We start from the raw sequence: 15,889 nt of genomic DNA, 5'->3' as shown, positions 1-15,889 counted from the left end.
CACTATATAAATCCATGGTGCACCCATATCTTGAATACTGTGTCCAGTTCTGGTTGCCACATCTCAAAAAGGTATAGTGGAACTGGAAAAAGGGTTCAGAGAAAGCAGCAAAGATAATGAGGGTATGGAATGACTTCATTACAAGGAGGAACTAAAAAGATTAGGGCTGTTCAATGAGAAGAGACATGACTAAGGGGGGGATATGCTAGAGCAGCTCCTGGCCCCCGGCCTAGCCATGACTCTGCTCCCAGCCCAGGGGGGCGTGGACACATTCCTTTACTGGTAAGGGGAGGGGGGGCGAGAGGAAGTTTGGGCATCACTGTGATAGAGGTTTGTGTAATCATGAATGGGGTGGAAAAAGTAAATAGAGAAGTGTTATTTACTCTTTCAACACAATACAAAAAACAAGGGTCATCTGATTAAATTAACAGGCAGTAAGCTTAATACAAACAAGAGGAAGTACTTTTTCACATAACACACAATTAACCTGTGGAACTCATTGCCAGAGGATGTTGTGAAGGCCAAAAGTATAACTGGGTTTCAGAAAGGACTAGATAAGTTAATGGAAGATAGCCAAGATGGTCAGGGATTTAACCCTGTTTTTGGGACGACCCTAAACCTCTGACTGCCAGAAGTTAGGAGCGGGGAAGATGGCGTGGATCATTCCAACTGCCCAGTTCTGTTTATTCCCCATGAAGCTCTAGTACTGGCTACTGTTGGAGACAGAATACAGGGCTAGATGGACCATTGGTCTGAACCAGCATAGCGGTTCTTGCATGGTCTTACTATAGGATTTGCTGAGGCATAACCTCACTTTAGGATCTGTTTATCTGGATTTTGCTTATAAGGATATAGCCTTAGATGGACAGGTCCTGCATGGATTTGTGGATGGAGGATTTGCCAAAAGCCTTTCTGATAGTTTACTTAGGTTTTTTTTATTTTGTGTTGAAAATTAGTTATTAATTGTGGGCTGTCTGGAGAAATTATTCTGCATATTGGCAGGGTTTCTCTCATTCACATTTTTTTGTATCTGTGCAGGTCATGAATGCAGATGGCAGTAGCAGGAGAGTTCTGGTGGAGGACAAGCTGCCTCATATCTTTGGATTCACTTTGCTGGGAGATTACATCTATTGGACCGACTGGCAAAGGCGTAGCATTGAGCGAGTGCATAAGCGTACAGCAGAAAGAGAAATCATCATAGACCAACTGCCTGACCTAATGGGCCTGAAGGCTACTAATGTCCATCGGATCATTGGTGAGTGACTGAAAACCAGACCTAGACAAAAAGTGTGAAAAGCAGCTGAATGGGATAACTGGTTTCTTTCACACTGTAAAGACACTACCCCAGAGTGTTAGCAAGAACACAGAGAAAATCTGTGGTTGTATTTAACTGGGTTAGTGTGACGAACTGGGTCTGTTCTTACTGTGGTCTTTAAATGCTGACGGGAGTGTGGCTAGGATAGTCTGCATTGGGGGATGGGAGACTGACCGATGGAGAATACCTGAGCATGTAACATGAGAACCCAGGAAGGGGTTAGAGGCCAGGTGACACCCTTGCCCAGGAAACTGAACAAAGGCTGTGGGAGGGGTCGCTGAAGGGAGAGTTTTCAGGAGCTGGCTGGTGATATGGCTGGGAGGCAGACAGGGCTCTGACCTCCCAAGGGGGCTGGGGCGCCCTGGGACCCCAAGATGGACTTAACTGAGGGGGGTCCTGTTGGCTGTGCCTGCAAGACCTGTCTTGGACTGTATTCCTGTCATCTAAATAAACCTTCTGCATTACTGGCTGGCTGAGAGTCATGGTGAATTGCAGGAAGCCGGGGGTGCAGGGCCCTGAGTCCCCCATACTCCGTGACAGTTAGTGAGAGTTGGGAATGGTATCAACAGTGCCCTTCTGCAGGCTTTGAGGGCTCTATAGCCTGGTCGTCATCTTAGGGTTTGTCTGCTCTTAAAACGCTACAGTGGTAGTGCTTCAGTGTAGACACTGCCTACTCTGACAGAAGGGGTTCTCCCGTTGGCATGGGTAATCCACCTCCCCAAGAGGCGGTAGAAGAATTCTTCCATCCGACCTAGTGCAGTCTGCACATGGACTTAGGTGAGCTTAACTACGCTGCCCATGGGGGGTGGATTTTTCACACCCCTGAGCGACATGGTTAGGCTGACTTATAAGGCCCGGTCTACACTAGAAAATTAAGAACATGTACAGAATTCAGTTTAGTTACGTGATGATATGTATTTCTTTAGCACCAACGGTTAATGAAACTAAGACTGTTCTATATGCCTTCATCTCACAACCTGTCTACGAACTGTGCTCCCTGTGTCTTCATGAAAGCTAGGAGCGACACAAGTTTTGCATGTGCACTGATAGGTCTAAATGGGCACCAAGTTACGTGTGTCAAATGCAGGCCTCTTCCCAGCTGTTTAGCCTGTGTGAATTGAGTGTTTGGTGGTGTCAGTGCAGCTCTTAATAGACAGACTTCCATAACATACACAGAACACTATCACAATAATCTTCTTTATTAATGGTCTGAATGGCTGTGAAGTCTGCAACTATTTCCATTCTTACGGTAATTGCTATAGGACAAGGCTAAGGTAGATTGCAGGGAAATGTACTGTAGAGAAAGTTAGCACTGCTGTCTGAGGATAATTATCTTGAAAAAGAGGACAATGTCAAATAATTCTTTTTGCTTCTACTGAATGTGTAGGTGCAAACCCTTGTGCAGAGGACAATGGTGGTTGCAGCCATCTCTGTCTGTACAGACCTCAGGGCCCTCGCTGCGCCTGTCCCATAGGCTTAGAGCTCATCAGTGATATGAGGACTTGCATTGTCCCAGAAGCTTTCCTGCTCTTTTCTCGGAGAGCAGATATCAGGCGAATCTCTTTGGAAACCAACAACAACAATGTTGCCATCCCACTTACGGGAGTCAAAGAAGCTTCTGCTCTGGATTTTGACGTGACTGACAATCGGATTTACTGGACAGATATCTCACTGAAGGTAAAGGAGGGAGTTGTCTCTGTCTAGTGTTCAGTCCCACATGGGCAGCTGTGCCTCCCCAAACAGCCATGTGTGGTCCCGCCCATGCTCTGCCCCCAGGTCCCCTGCTGGGGCTCTGCGGCTCTTCCCCCTTGGCCAGAATCCCGGCCTGGGACCGGCCAGGGACTACAGGTGGCTGGAACCGGTGCTCACACCGCCCGGTGTTCGGGGGCAGGGGGGAGCGCACTGCCAGCCCAGCGCTCCTGGGGGGGAAAGCCTCTAGGCGCCGGTGGGGGAAGGGGGCGGGAGGGGCGGGGCCTCGTGCAAAAGGGGCAGGCTGGGCCAGGGGCTGGATAGCCTCCCTGAGCCCAGGCTTCACTCTCCGCCCATTCAGTCCACTTTTGCTGCATTCTCAAAACACTTAAACTCAAGAACTGACCAACAAATAAATTTGACATAATTCTAGTTCAGAGGGAAAAGTGTGACCCAACACACAATGTCTTCATATCCTGGCTAAATTCAGATGTGTTCTTTTTAAATCAGTGGGTATATGTTTTTTCACATACACTATGAATTTGCAAGGATAAAAGTCAGCATTTTGTGGAAAACTGAAACTGGGGGGAAATACCACTTTGATGGAGATTTGGGGGCCTTAACATGGATATCTTGCCAAATGCATTGTGGGAGGGAACTGTGTCTTGGGCCTGAAGTGAAAGCTGATGTTAATCTTACTTCAGTGTGCATTAGTTATGAAGATACCATACATTAGGTGAAATACGGTATGAATTATAAATTATACTGAAATAGCTAGATTATTCGGTTGAGACTGAAATATTGGGGAGTGTTGCAGATCAGAAACAGGCATAAGGCAGACAAATAGTGTACAAGTTTCAGCATCGATATCCACCAGTCTAGTTTCACTCTCATTTTCAGGAGCAGAAAATTTATTCAGAAATGGAAATATCAGGATTTTTTTTTAATAAAGGAAGAATTCTGTAATTGTGGTGAGGCTTACACAACAACTTGCTGTGTTCCACACTCTGTAACTTATGAGTTGGGACACAAGGGCTCAAAACATAGCTTGTAAATGAGTTTCTGAGAGGGAAGCTGGCCAAACTGTTGTAGAAACTGGTTTAACTTGAACTTTGGTTGAAATAGATTAAACATGGTTCCCAAAGTTGGTTTGAAAGGACATTGTAGATAGGGATTAAGGGATGCTGAACTCTCAATTGTGCACATGGTTGTGACATCACTGGTTCTAGCGCACAAACTGTAAGCAAACAAAATCTAACTTTGACTTCTGCAGAGTTAGAAACATGAGGAGTGAAGGATGGGAGGAAGCTAGTGTTTGCATACCATTGTTGTCCTTGGCAAAGATATGTTATCTTTGGGCTTCTTGGTCATAATTGTATACCAGTGAATGGCTAAGATATTAAATATTATACAATGATGGCTGCCTCTATTGTCATAGGAAGGGCTATGAAGTTGAGAGTTAAAAGAGAAATATTTTGGACAAAAGAGAGATCAGAAACTCTTCTTAATGGGGAATTAAATTAGTTGCTTACCATCCATCCATAAACACTGGCACTACAGAGCTAACTGACTTCTTGGCCATTGATTGTTTTCATCTATGTGATGATTTGTGCTGAACTTTTTAAATGAGAATATTGTTTAAAAAAAAATGCACTGACACAAGACATATGTCACCATCACAGTGTTCACTGTGCTTGTGTGTTCTGGCCCCCTGCCCCCTCCAGCCTGTGTGCTGTCTTGTGTATTTAAATCGTAAGCTCTTCGGGGAAGGGACTGTCTACTACTCTGTATTGTGCCTACCATAATAAACATCATTAATTAATATTGTGGCGTGGGGTGGTTGGGTGGTGAGTGGCACGTGATATACAGGAGGTTGGGTTAGATTGTCTGGTGGTCCCTTCTTGCCTTTAAATGCTGTCTCTGTGACTCTAAAAGATTGCTCCTTGCTGTAGCATAGAAGCTTCAGCATGAGCCCGAGAATTCCAAAATGTTTTCTCCTCAAAGCTGGCTGTGAGTTGTTAAGGTCAGTGTGGCGTGTAGGCTGCTTAATGGAACCCAACTCAAGTCAACCCATTTATTTCTTCAGTGACCATAGTAAATCATCACTCTTGAATAGGCCTTATTGTTAATTGTACGAGTAAGTAGCATATTGTATGAACTTCTTCCCTACAAGATGCCTGAAATCTGAACGTTTTTAAATGCAAACCCCAATGACAGACTGGTAAAGTTCCTAATTTACCTGTGTATCATTGTATCCCTGAAGACTATCAGCAGGGCATTTATGAACGGCAGTGCACTCGAACATGTGGTGGAGTTTGGCTTGGATTACCCAGAAGGCATGGCAGTAGACTGGCTAGGAAAGAACCTGTATTGGGCCGATACTGGAACAAATCGTATTGAAGTGTCAAAGCTGGATGGACAACATCGTCAAGTATTGGTGTGGAAGGATCTGGACAGCCCCCGGGCACTGGCATTAGACCCTGCTGAAGGGTAACTTGCTGACTTAATTTTATGTTTACGAACTCGTTAAAAATAACACATGCATATTTTCTGTAGGGCATGTTAATGAGGCACCAGTACATAAATCCTGAGAGAACTCAGCTTGGGGAATATAACCTAGTAATTTAGAATACAAGGGCTGGAGGAATGTGCTCTTAATGTCCTGAATAATCATTAGGAATACTACACACAAATCAGAGAAGCTCATTAAAAAAGGATTTATATTTAGTTTTTTAATTAATCATAAAATCGAAGTAGCTTTAGGTTTATGGAATTCATTAATTAGAAAAGGTCCATCACACTGAAAAGAAAATATTTGCCCTTTTAAAATGGAGCTCCCTTTCATCACGGGTTAGGGTGTTGTGAAGGTATTATGTGCTCTGCCTCTGAGGGGAAGGTGAAGCTCATTGTGTGAGAATAAGGAGAGATTATTTTGGAGGGAAAGGACAACTTTGGTAGGCGGGGGAGGGAAATAGTGCATCCAAGAAAACTGCTCTATCTGCCTATTCAAAATGTAAGATTTTTGTAATGAGAGAACTCTTTTCTCCAGGAAAATGGACTCAATCACATTAAAATGCAATAGCATTTTATGTCATAAGAAAAGAACTGTCATAATACTTAACATCTACATAGCACTTTATAACCTTGAAATGCGTTACAAACATTTACTAATTTATTCCTTGCAAAATCCATGTGAGAGACACTAGTTGTGTATTACCCCTATTTTACAGATGAGGAAACTGATTTTCAAACATCCTGAATTCTCACAGTTTAGATTGACTTCAGTTGGAACTATAGGAGCTTAGGAACTCTGAAAATCAGGCACTGACTGATGTGTCCAAGGTCAGACTGAGTCACTGCATAGAACTTGGAAAGTCTCAGGATTTCCAGGCTCCCATTCACTAGGTAGAGTTGCCTCTCTATACCATCTTTCTCTTGAAAAATAACAGTTAAAGTTTGCTAAATACCAAAAATGTTCATCCAAAGTGGGAGAGAACTAAAATTGCTGATGTGATACGCAAATCTGAACCAGATGTTTTGGGAGTATGCAATGTCCACGTAGTTCCTGAAAGCTGCTCAAGGCCTGGAATTGCAGATTAGTGCTGTGGTTTTACCACTTACCTTGAGGTGACTCATTTTCATCACTGGTATTCACAAGAGCTAGTATTTCTCACTTACTGCAAAGTTACTCATTTTCCCTTGCTCTAATAGCTGTCTGGCCAGAAATAGTGTCAAAACACATGTAGACCAGAGTGGTTCTCAATTCCTCATCTTAAATTCACACTGGGACCCCAACAGCAAAGTTGCTTTACTTGCATTATCTCCTGTTTTTGTTTTTAAAACAATAAATGATCACCAAGATTTTCAGAAGTGGGTTTTCTTCTTAAGCCCATGTTTAGACACCTAAATAAGTGGCCTAATTTTTCTAAAGTACTGATAACTCAGCAGCTCCCATTGAATAATGAGCCTATGTATTTAGGAACCTATCCATTATCTATCAGTTTCTTTACAATCTTGGCCAGTACATATTCTGTCAGGTCACTTCACACTCATAGTGATCTTATTCCTATTTAGTTTAGCTTATCTATCTAACCTATTTGGGTGTTATGTGTTCAAAATATTAGGGTCAGCATAGTCCATGGCAGACAATACAAAGAATTTGGTATCATACATATGGAAACGCATCTCCCTGCTGCAGTCCAATGATGCCAGAGAACAATAGTATATGCTTTTGTGTTGACCGCTATTGCAGTACTTAGATGATCTGTATTCTATACGTAATAGAGTGAGAACATTACCTTGGCTCAGCAGTACGTGAGATGAAGTGTATTGTTACCCAATTGCAGTGGAAAGCCTCTGAGATCTGTTTGCAAGACTAACTTTCCAATGTGCCGGGGGTGCTCACTGCTCAACCCCTGGCTCTGCCACAGGCCCTGTCCCCATTCCACCCCTTCCCACCCCCCTCCCCTGAGCCTGCCATGCCCTCGCTCCTCCCCCTTCCCTCCCCCCCAGAGGCTCCTGCACGCCACGAAACAGCTGATTGGGAGGTGCGGGGAGGGAGGGGGAGGCGCTGATCAGCAGGGCTGCTGGTGAGCGGGAGGAGCAGGGGGCTGATGAGGGGTGGCTGACATATTACTGTGGGTCTTTGGCAATGTACATTGGTAAATTCTGGCTCCTTCTCAGGCTCAGGTTGGCCACCCCGGTCTAGTCCATTGCTACCTATAAAACCAATCTCTGGTGTGGAAATTGGTGGAGAAAGGCACTTCAAGGAAATATCCTCAAGAAACATTTAGTTCAGAGTTCAGCAGAGGATTGAATAGAAGCAGAAGGCAATTTTTGTTGCTCATGCAATGTGCTTTGGATCAATTCTTGATAAAGAACAATGTGCAATCTAATGTACCCAGATGCCATCCTGTTTATTATTAGCTAACACACATGAACTAGTTAAAGACTGAAGGGCTCTAGTAAAGAAGTCCTTGGTAAGGGTCCAGCTTTGGATGGAGCAAATAAGGAAATAGGACTCATTTCCTAGCTTGTATTTTGAGAAAAATATTTAATGTGTTTTAATAAACACTTAAATTTAAGACTCTGGTTTTCTGTTCCCGTTCTCCTTGCTTTTGTGTTGTTTTTTCCTTTCATGTACTGGCAAGAAATTTTAAGAGTCTGCATTAGCAGAAAACTTCTATATCAGATAAATGAAAAATTCCTGGCATTTTTATACAGGTTTATGTACTGGACTGAGTGGGGTGGGAAGCCCAAGATTGACCGAGCTGCCATGGATGGAAGTGAACGTACTACTTTGGTACCAAACGTGGGACGAGCTAATGGGCTAACAATTGATTATGCTAAAAGAAGACTTTACTGGACAGATCTAGATACCAACTTAATAGAATCTTCAAATATGCTAGGTAAGCTGCTGTTGCTTTTTCTGGGCAAGCTGTGTATTTTTAGTTACACGTAGGACAAAGCTCTCAACTGGTAGCTTTTGGAGTGTCCTCTCTGGCAAAAAATATAACCAGCATTTCATTTGTTGTGGAGAGGTGGTGGGAAAGCCAAACTGCAAAAGCTCATAGATTTAATACACTCAGAACTGATTTTTTTTTTTTAAGTAGGCGCATTCCATTGTATATATCAGGCATGAGAGTAGGACATGTGTGTGTGAAAGAGAGAGAGAGATGAGGAAGGGGCCTCATGCTGCAGATGGGTTGTTACAGAAGACTGGCAATCCTGGTGGAGGCTGATATTAAACTGTACATTTTTATTTTTATTTTTTTACATTTTTTAACCTCTCCACGAAGGAGCAATGTCTAACACATTGTTATAAAAACCCAGTATGTCCCAGGATAATTCCTCTTGTTTTCCTCTCTCCCTTTTTTGAAAACAGGCCTTGACCGTGAGGTTATAGCAGATGACTTGCCTCACCCATTTGGCTTGACTCAATACCAGGATTACATCTATTGGACAGATTGGAGCCGGCGCAGCATTGAGCGAGCCAACAAGACCAGTGGCCAGAACCGGACCATCATCCAAGGCCACTTGGATTATGTGATGGATATCCTGGTCTTCCATTCCTCAAGGCAGGCAGGCTGGAATGAATGTGCATCTAGCAACGGGCACTGCTCCCATCTCTGCTTGGCAGTGCCAGTTGGTGATTTTGTGTGTGGATGCCCAGCTCACTATTCCTTGAATTCTGACAACAGGACCTGTAGTGGTAAGCCCTAAGCACCAATGACAAATTAGAGGCATAGGGAAGAGAATGCCGTGGGAATAAATTATGGAAGCAAATGCATTTGGTAACAGATCAAAGTATTTTACTAGAAAAAAGAAACATTTTCATTTCTTTCTTCTCTATTTATTTTTAATAGCAACAAAGAGGAGACAGTTTGCTTTGGTGACAGGAGCATAATATGCTAAGTCATGGCTCGTTTCTACCTTTGATACTGAAAGGTTATTAAAAACCTTTCCAGTTCCAAGATGAAGTTCTAAAGCAGGATGTGTTGGCGGAGGGGGTGTGTGTGTGTATGTGTGTATGTATGTATGTATAGGTGGTAATAAAACTGTTTTCTAACCATACTAAAATCCTACCAGGCAATTGAGTAAAAGTTAGGATATTTTAAAAAAATTTCCAGGCCAACAGCAATGAACCTTTTTATTCATTCTGCCAACCAGAATAAGGCTGGGTAAGAAGAGAAGCTGGAAACACTTCTACTTTTGTGCCGGCCCATGAAAGTTACTTCATGACCCCTTTTATTTTTTTGAGATTTACCAGGCGTAGAGGATTAATGGGATTTTGGTGTATGTTTTGGAATTTTGGAGGTGAATTTAGTTGTGACTTATATTCCAGCTTGAAGGGGTATTGGACAGACCTTCCTTCAGAGCTCACCCCAGTGTGGCTAAAGGCATTGCTTTTGAGTGAGAAAAGAGGCCCCAGGGTGCTGCCTTCACAGCACTTTCAGTTCTTGATCACAGTAGAGGCAGCAAGCAGCCAAACCCCAGTTTTTTTCATTGTTGTGCAGTGTGTGAACCACAAGGCCCTTAGGTCCGCCACAGTTAGTTTCTAGCCAAATAATTCATCTTTCTTTCAATAACTGGCTGCCAGTGCAGCACTCATAATTCTTCATATGATGGTCCCTACATGTATTCCACACATTGGATACACATGAGCACCATGTGTTTGAATCCAGAATTTTTTTTGCAAGCAGTGGCTATTGGCCTGTACATGTGCTGTAGCTTTTCTCATGCTCCAAACCCAGGGCATGAAAAGTGGTGCAGGCCTACACCTCTCCAGTTCCTGCTTATTGCTGCATGATCTGAATTGAGATCTTTGGTGTCCTCATCTCTTTCTTTCTTTCTTTCTTTCTTTCTTTCTTTCTTTCTTTCTTTCTTTCTTTCTTTCTTTCTTTCTTTCTTTCTTTTTACTGCGTCATTGCTGTAAAATGTTGTACACAGTTAGTTTTAGTAGTTTTTATAGTATACAATAGAACCTCAGCGTTATGACACCTCTGGAATGGAGGTTGTTCCTAACTGAAATGTTCGTAACTGAATAAAATGTTATGGTTATTCTTTCAAAAGTTTACAACTGAACATTGACTTAATACAGCTTTGAAACTTTACTACACAGAAGAAAAATGCTTCTTTTAACTATCTTAAATTAAATGAAACAAGCACAGAAACGGTTTCCTTACCTTGTCAAATCTTTTTTTAACCTTTTCCTTTATTTTTTTAGTAGTATTTTTTATGTTTAATTAAGGACTGTACTGTACAGTATTTGATTTAGGTAGGTAGATAGATAGGTAGGTAGTTGTCTCTGATGCCTGATTATGTACTTACGGTCCCAAAGGAGATGTGTTGTTGACCGATCAGTTTGTAACTCTGGTGTTCGTAACTCTGAGGTTCTTCTGTAGTTAGTGTTTCCTCCCATTTTCTTCCCCACCCATTTTCTTTTCCCCGGAGAAGTCTGGGATTATGCCCAGGGTTCAAAAATTGTGTTTCCTGCCTTCGCTCCTTTTCAGTGAATGACAAACATCAGTACTGCCTCTATTGCCTGGGTGAGGCTCATATTTCTGCCAGCATCTGCTGCTCTTTTTCCCCCAGAATTCATGAGGGTCTGGAACTGAGACTCAGAAAATACCTCATCAAGAAGGCGATGAAGCCCCAATCCGATTGGCTCGGGATAAACAGCTCCTGATGCTTCAATCCACTTCTAGAGTCAAAGCGGTACCGGTAGCGACATGTACCACAATGACCAGGAAAGCTCTGGTTCAGACTGCTCTGCCAATGGACTCTTCTCATACCCCCAGGACAATCAGACTCATGTCTCCCTGAAGAGGACATCTTTGCTCTTCCCTATCCACATTCAGCCCTCCTATCAGGACCGTCTTTATTCTGGGACATTGATACACCAGAAGAAGACTGTCCCAATGAGACAGAGTCATTCTCCCATCCCACCATTGGTACCATTGATTCTGCTGGAGATAAGGATTCAGCTTTCTGTTTGGATGAGTCTTAGCCCCTGCAAGAGTCTCTGCAGCATCAGGGAAAGGTGGCACAAGACAGGAGACCCAGAAGATCATGGTTCTCACCCCCAGGCAGATATAGTTGGCCAAGAAACAGGCTCCCCCACCCCATGCCAAGGGGTTCTCCTTTGGCAGTTGATCCATCCTACTGGCAATATTGGGGATCATGGGAGCCCTACCCTAGACTCAGGATCAGTGCAGGAATCCTGTTTGCCACTTCCCAGACACCCACAACCGGCCCCGTCAGCATATTCAGAAAGGGAAGGTGAGTCTATTCCAGTAGCAATCTCGTCATCTTCACCAAATGAGGCAGTTACTCCATCTTCTCCATCCCTGCCAGATGACTTTAAACAATATCAAGAGCTCATGCCCAGGGTGGCTGCAGAGTTACAGATTCAGCTTCAGGTAGATCAGGAGCCTCAGCATAGTTTACTAGATGTTCTGCAGCCATCTGGTCTGCAGTCAAGTGGCTCTCCCCATCACAAGGTCGTCATCATGGACCCAGCAAAGATGATTTGCCACACTTCTGTTTCTTGCGCTCCTACCCCTAATTGGGCCAAGAAGCACTGCTTTGTTCCATCCAAGGGGGGGGAAGTTTTTGTTCAGATGCTTTGGTGGTACAGGCGGCTACAGAGTGGTCCAAGTAACAGCACCTAAAGGCTACTCCCTCAAAGAAGGGATACAAGCGACTCAACCTTCTAAAGAGAGAGGTCTTCTTTCACCTCCCTCCAGTTCAGGATCTCAAATTATCAGGCCCTCTTGGCCAAATATGATTTTACTAATTATAAGAAGTTTTGGAATTCAAGGATGAGCTCCCTGAGGGGCATAGGGCCTGCTTCCAGGCCTTAGTGGATGAGGGCAGATTGGTAGCCAAAATTTCCCTCCAGGCCATGGTGGATGCAACTATACTGCATCTAGGGTAATGGCTATGGCCATTGTTATGAGGAGAGATTTGTGGTTATGATCCTCATGTTTTCCTAGAGGTCCAGAGTACCATCCAATATCTGCCCTTCGATACTATCAACCTATTCCACAAGAAGTCTCCGCTCCCTCAAAGACTTGAGGACAAAACTTGATTCACAGGCATTTATATCCTTGCCCCTAAAAGAAAACACCATAGACGGGGCTAATAGGGCAAGACCACCACAGCCATTTTACCACCAGTGTTCTCAGGAGCTAACTCTCAAGAGACAGAGGGTTTATAGACCCAGGAACCCAGCCTCTACAACATTCATCACCACGTCATACTCTAACGCCAAGCAAAGAGTGTTTTTTTCCCCCCATGGTACTGTTGAGACCTATGTCCTTTTATTGATGCCACTTCATTCCCCTCCTCTGATATTCAAAGGCTTCCACACCCCATTTGGCAAAAACTGCCCTAACTACAGACAAATGGATATTAGAGATTATTTATGGCATCTAGCTGATCGAGTCTCTGGTACCTCCTGCCCACAAACCCCCTTCTTCATTTTTTTTCACGGACCACTCTCATGGGGTGATTCTGCAACAAGAGGTGATCTCCCTTCTCAGGGGAGCCATAGAAAGGGTTCCACCTCAACATCAAGGGAGGGAATTCTATCCCCCTTACTTCTCCATCCACAAGAAGAATGGGGGATGGAGGCCAATTCTTGATCTGAGACAGCTGAACAGGTTCATTTGAAAACTAAAACTCCGCATGCTCTCCTTGGCATCCGTAATTCCCTCGTTAGAGGAGGACACATGGTTTGCGGCTCTCAACATTAGAGACACATTTTCACATAGACGTCCACCCAGCCCACAAGAGGTTCCTCAGGTTCCTCTTCGATGAAGAGCATTACTAATTTAGAGTCCCTCCCACTTTGGGCTAGTTACTGCACCCTGGGTCTTTACAAAGGTCTTTTCAATAGTGGCAGCTTGGATGAGAAGGGAGGGATTTACAGTCGTCCCCTACATTGATGACTGGCTACTGATGGGCAGTTCCTTCAAGGAAGTCTAGCAAGCAACCAGCGTTCTGCTCAGTCTTCTGCCTTCCCTGGGTTTCTGCATCAGTCATGAAAATCCATGTTGACCCCCACGAGTCTCATAAATTTTATGGGGGGGGGGCATTGGACTTGACTGCAGCAAGAGCATATCTGCCTCTCAAGATGTTTCAGGCCATGAGCATGCACATACATCAGGTCAGTGTCAGAACCAGGGCATCAATCAGAATTTGCCTTTTCCCTCTTCAGCCATGTGGCTTCATGCACACATGTGACATTGTTTGTCAAGCTTTATTTTCACTGCCTAGAACCCTGGCTTCTCTCTGTGTACTCACCAGAGAAAGGCAACATAAACTGAGGTGACAGTTCTGTCTAAAGTTTTAGACTTTTGTCTGGTGGACAGAAGTGGAGAAGGCTTGGGTGGGGGATCCCTTTCCTCACACTGACTCCTGAGGCAATCCTCATTACTGATGCTTTCCTCTTGGGTTGGGATGCTCACATGGGTGATTACATGGCACAAAGCATCTGGAGCTTTTGGGAGTATCAGTTTACTAGAATTCCAGGTGGTCCATCGAGCCTGTGACTCGTTCCTCCCTCATCCAATCCAGACATGTCCAAATAATGTCGGACAACATGACAACAGTATTTTATGTAAACAAGCAGGGAGGGTGAGATCTCTCCCTTTGTGCATAGATGCAGTCACCCTATGGAATTGGTGCATCAGCCATCGCATATTCCTATCAGCAGCTTCCTTACCAGGCGTGCAAAACTCCCTAATGGACTGCTTGAGCAGACATTTTTCCACAAATCACCAATGGGAGATTCATAATTTGGTTCTTGATGACGTCTTCACCCAATGGGGAATGCCGACATCGGACCTTTTCACCTCATGGGAGGACAGGAAACTTCCTCAATACCTCTCCAGAGTTGCCCTGGGCAAGGGCTTGACAGAAGATGCCCTACTGGTGTCATGGAAGGGTTGCCTGGGATATGCCTTTGACACCACAAGTGCTACAGAATCTCCATCAAGACAGATGTTTTCCTGTTTGCACCCAACTGGTTGAGACAGTTCGGTTTACAGTCTACTGAAGGCCTCAGTTCACCCACCCAAGAACATCCCCACGTTGCCGGACTTTGAGTGCATAAGTGCAAATTGTAGCATCCCAACCTGGGACTGTTGCAACTCAGGGCCTGGTATTTGGATGGGCATCAGAAATAGAATGCTCATGTTATAAAAGGGTGCAATCCATCCTTAACCAAAGCAGAAAAGAGTCTGTGAGAAGGTGCTGTTAAGCAAAATGGAAGCATTTCTCCCCCTGGGCTCACCAATGCAACTTGTGTCCAAAATCTGCTGGGATCCTTCCTATCTTAGAGTATCTACTTATTCTTCAGTCTTCAGGTCTCATGCTCAATTCTCTGCAAGTACATTTAGTAGAATCATAGAATAGAATCATAGAATATCAGGGTTGGAAGGGACCTCAGGAGGTCATCTAGTCCAACCCCTGCTCAAAGCAGGACCAATCCCCAACTAAATCATCCCAGCCAGGGCTTTGTCAAGCCTGACCTTAAAAACCTCTAAGGAAGGAGATTCCATCACCTCCCTAGGTAACCCATTCCAGTGCTTCACCACCCTCCCAGTGAAAAAGTTTTTCCTAATATCCAACCTAAACCTCCCCCACTGCAACTTGAGACCATTACTCCTTGTTCTGTCATCTGCTACCACTGAGAACAGTCTAGATCCATCCTCTTTGGAACCCCTTTTCCTGTAGTTGAAGGCAGCTATCAAATGCCCCCTCATTCTTCTCTTCCAGTTCCCTCAGCCTCTCGTCATAAGTCATGTGCTCTAGCCCCCTAATCATTTTTGTTGCCCTCCGCTGGACTCTTTCCAATTTTTCCACATCCTCCTTGTTGTGTGGGTCCCAAAACTGGACACAGTACAGGTCTGTCACATCTTACGCGCATTTAACATGCGCGATTTCAACTTTACGCGGTCGGCAAAAACAAAACAAACAAACAAAGAGAAAAACAACAGTTTTAATACTATACCTGTAGTGAACTCAATGGGGTTTTGGCTATACATGGTTTTCGCTTTACGCGCCAACCGCGGAACGGAACCCCCGCGTAAGATGAGACAGACCTGTACTCCAAATGAGGCCTCACCAATGCAGAATAGAGGGGAATGATCACGTCCCATGATCTGCTGGCAATGCCCCAACTTATACAGCCCAAAATGCCGTTAGCCTTCTTGGCAACAAGGGCACACTGTTGACTCATATCCAGCTTCTTGTCCACTGTAACCCCTAGGTCCTTTTCTTCAGAACTGCTGCCTAGCCATTCGGTCCCTAGTCTGTAGTAGTGCATGGGATTCTTCCGTCCTAAGTGCAGGACTCTGCACGTGTCCTCGTTGAACC

The 15,889-nt window shown here is 44.3% G+C and overlaps 1 protein-coding gene across 5 annotated transcripts in view; it reads left to right on the top strand.

Annotated features, from left to right (window-relative positions):
- LRP6 (LDL receptor related protein 6) overlaps positions 1-15,889 on the top strand; it is a 177,358-nt gene that overhangs the window by 127,330 nt on the left and 34,139 nt on the right. For 4 of the 5 annotated variants that reach the window (XM_065398561.1, XM_065398483.1, XM_065398421.1 and 1 more), the window contains exons 7-11: positions 1,039-1,255; positions 2,703-2,992; positions 5,268-5,494; positions 8,228-8,412; positions 8,889-9,215. In XM_065398561.1, coding sequence (XP_065254633.1) covers positions 1,039-1,255; positions 2,703-2,992; positions 5,268-5,494; positions 8,228-8,412; positions 8,889-9,215 — 1,246 coding nt within the window. The remainder of the gene's footprint in view (positions 1-1,038; positions 1,256-2,702; positions 2,993-5,267; positions 5,495-8,227; positions 8,413-8,888; positions 9,216-15,889) is intronic. The other variant, XM_065398640.1, reaches the window with a different exon arrangement.

The sequence above is a fragment of the Emys orbicularis genome, chromosome 1, assembly GCF_028017835.1.
Source record: "Emys orbicularis isolate rEmyOrb1 chromosome 1, rEmyOrb1.hap1, whole genome shotgun sequence".
NCBI classification, from domain to species: Eukaryota; Metazoa; Chordata; order Testudines; family Emydidae; genus Emys; species Emys orbicularis.
The sequence above is the reverse complement of the archived record's forward strand: the minus strand, read 5'-3'. Positions and strand labels throughout refer to the sequence as shown.